Genomic DNA, 2,875 nt, shown 5'->3' on the forward strand with positions numbered 1-2,875 from the left:
GGCCCCCCGAGATCATCAGGCATTTAAAAGGCAACGTCCGTGGCATGAAACATGCCGATGCAGTCCAGATCTATGATGCCGTGCAGCAGTGGGAGGGGATCGCCCAGCAGGCCGATGCCGTCGTGATCCCCCACCATGTGGACCCGGCATTGCCCGGGATTGCCCACATACCCCGATGGCATGTTATGCCAGCGCGATTACCCCCGATGTCAATATATTGGCCGCAGTGTCCACAGCATGCGGGCCCATTGGCGGAGTGTCCATGGATGGTCCCGGTTTCCCCGAGGCGGCCGCATTCGCCGGGAGCAACGCATCCAGCAAGAGGCCAAGTTACGGCGGTGTATATCATTGTCACATGCCAGCAGATATTTCCAACGCGGACCGGATCGCATTTCATCCACGTGCGGGCGGCAAGGGCCGAGGAGCCATCGATTCCCATGGACGCGGCAGATATTGATGCGGCGGTGGGTGAGGTCATGACCGCGTGGGAAGAGGCCGAGGCGGAGAAAGCCCAGCAGACGGTCCAAGCCGTGGAAGTCACCGATGCCAATCCATGGTTGCGGGTGACCGGATGGACCGAGTATTTACAGGACATTGCCCCCCAGGTCATATTGAACAGCGTGGACCCGCCCGACAAGGAGTCCATGGAACCCGTCGAGCAGGGAATCCGCCGGTTGTGGGACACGATGGAGCAGGTGGTGCGCAAGAGCCAGCGGACGGTAGACCACAGTGGCCAGGCCATTTGCATCGAGGCGGTGCGGTCCGAGACGGGGCAGACCCCGTATCGGCCATTGCAGGTGTACATGGATGCAGAGAGCATTGTCAAGCACGTCCAGCCGTGGCAGCAGATCGTGGCATTTATCGCCCGCACGCAGGCCACACATACATGGAAGAGTCCATCGTACAGCATGACGCCCCGGCAGCGGAAGAAGTGGCGGCAGTTGTGGCAGTTGGCCATCCAAGCTGATCCCGAGCTGATGGAATCCCGCCATCCCGAGGAGGTCCCGTGGGAAATGAGTCGGATCGAGGGTGTATGTTTGGATTTTTGCATCCAGTTGTTGAACCAGCGGCCGCGCAGCCATGAGTATGAGAGCGTGTTGGTATGCGCCATGGCGGTATTGGGCCGGGGACACCCGAGACGTATCCCCCCGTGTTGTCCCGAGTGTCCAAGGTTGACCGCATGATGATTGTGCGAAAGGCATTGTGGTTGGATCCGCACCCCGAGAGATCATCGCCATGTGGCGCAAGGAGGGCCGTTGTGCAGATTGGGTATTGGACAGTGCCGATGATACATTGGCTGAGATTTGTTCCGATGAAGGGTACAGCAGCAGCAAGGGGTCCCGGTCAATTCCCCGTCATCCCCGCCCACATCGCCGATGGCCCACAGTGATCCACCACCGATCACAGATATCCCCCGTGAGGCCCCATCCCGTCCAAAGACATTTCAGGAACAGGTGCAGTGGATGGTGCAGCGGTTCATGGTCCGCGGGACCCATGGCCCCATGCAGACGTTACAGGATTGGCGGTTGTTTGGGTTGCGGATCCATTATAACACACACATCCCCCGGCCATGTGATGAGGATGCACCGGGACCGGTTGTTGTACCAGTACGTCCAGTTCACGATGGGCAATTTCCGCCGCATGGTGCATGGGTTGGTGGGGGCCACGCGGGAGATTTTATGCGAGTTGTTGTGTGTGAAGCACCGGGAGGCCGTGCCCGCCATCCTGTGGCAGGGCGGTCATACATGATCCAGCGGGTGCGGACCGAGCCGTCCGTGGTGCAGTTCACGGTCCGCCGCCAGCCCCGGCGATTGCACGCACCCGCGGTGATGCGATATTTGCACCGGGTCGCGCGATTCAAGGAGAAGTTGGCCGCATTGGTCCATGTGGTGGCTGGGCCCCCGAGTTGTTGAGCATCCAGCATAGCGACTCGGACCAACCGACGGCGGAATGTATATATTGAAGACAGGATGGTCATGTTGTTCACCGCGTACCACAAGGGGTTTTACGCCAACAATGATGTGAAGACCATCCACCGATACGTGCCGCAGGAGGTGGGGGAGTTGATTGTGTGGTATTTGTGGTTGGTATTGCCGTTTGTCCAGCAGTTAGAGGCCGTCGAGCGCGTTCGCCAGCAACATGCAGGAGGAGCGGGAATTAGCGGCGGCGGTATTGAACGCGGACGCGGAGAGGATGGCATGGACGAGGAGCAGTGGATAAGCCACATTGCCGATTTGCAGGCAGCGCATTCGTCGCATTTGGCGGGGATGGTGTACGCGCGCGGCATCACGGAGCAGGCCGACACCACCAAGCGCCGCTGGGCCATATTTCGATTGTCCAGCACGGATTGGCACCGGTTTTGGGGGTTTGCAGCCGCCGCGGCGTTGGGGCCCGGGATCGGCAAGCGCAAGCGATCCCCGTGGAGGATGAGGCGGAGGAGGACCGCACCATGCGGCGGCACCGGTTGAACGTCATGGACATGCGCACCACGTTGCAGCGGATGACCGGGACCGAGACGATCCAGTTCCGCGGCGTGCAGGTGCCGGCGTTGCGGGCGATCGAAGATGGGGAGAGCCGTGGGTGGCGGTGATGCCCATGAGGGGGGCAAGAGTATGTTGTTCATGTTTCCGGCATTCACGGAACCCGGGGGCACGATGATCGTGTTGGTCACGCCCGAGTCCGCCGTGGTCGAGGATTTGCAGACATTCATCAACCGATTGCAGCAGACCCGGTGATTGGACCGGATCGTGATCAATGAGTGCCACATGATATTGAATGACCAGAAGGATTTCCGGCCCGAGTTGCGGCAGTTGGGCCGGTTGAACCATGCCCGCACGCAGATAGTGTTGTTGACCGCCACATTGCCCCCCCCCCC

The 2,875-nt window shown here is 60.4% G+C and overlaps 2 protein-coding genes across 2 annotated transcripts; one reads left to right on the forward strand and one right to left on the reverse strand.

The window, feature by feature from the left end:
* Window positions 1-437: 437 nt before the first annotated feature.
* Window positions 438-1,913, forward strand: BDW43DRAFT_305076 (uncharacterized protein; the record flags this gene model as incomplete). Its single annotated transcript, XM_032045728.1, has 4 exons — window positions 438-1,115; window positions 1,326-1,534; window positions 1,581-1,693; window positions 1,735-1,913. The coding sequence occupies 4 exons, from the start codon at window positions 438-440 to the stop codon at window positions 1,911-1,913; spliced, it is 1,179 nt and encodes a 392-aa protein (XP_031893631.1).
* A 46-nt stretch (window positions 1,914-1,959) lies between these two features.
* BDW43DRAFT_81126 (uncharacterized protein) lies at window positions 1,960-2,875 on the reverse strand. Its single transcript, XM_032050543.1, has one exon. It carries the CDS (start codon window positions 2,765-2,767, stop codon window positions 2,006-2,008), a length of 762 nt encoding a protein of 253 aa, XP_031893632.1. The 5' UTR covers window positions 2,768-2,875; the 3' UTR covers window positions 1,960-2,005.

Source organism: Aspergillus alliaceus (genome assembly GCF_009176365.1).
Source record: "Aspergillus alliaceus strain CBS 536.65 unplaced genomic scaffold BDW43scaffold_204, whole genome shotgun sequence".
NCBI lineage: Eukaryota > Fungi > Ascomycota > Eurotiomycetes > Eurotiales > Aspergillaceae > Aspergillus > Aspergillus alliaceus.

What these genes read in the sequence shown, in the direction of transcription:
- BDW43DRAFT_81126 (XM_032050543.1), bottom strand. Translation starts at nt 2,767, where the DNA reads ATGTGGCACTCATTGATCACGATCCGGTCCAATCACCGGGTCTGCTGC.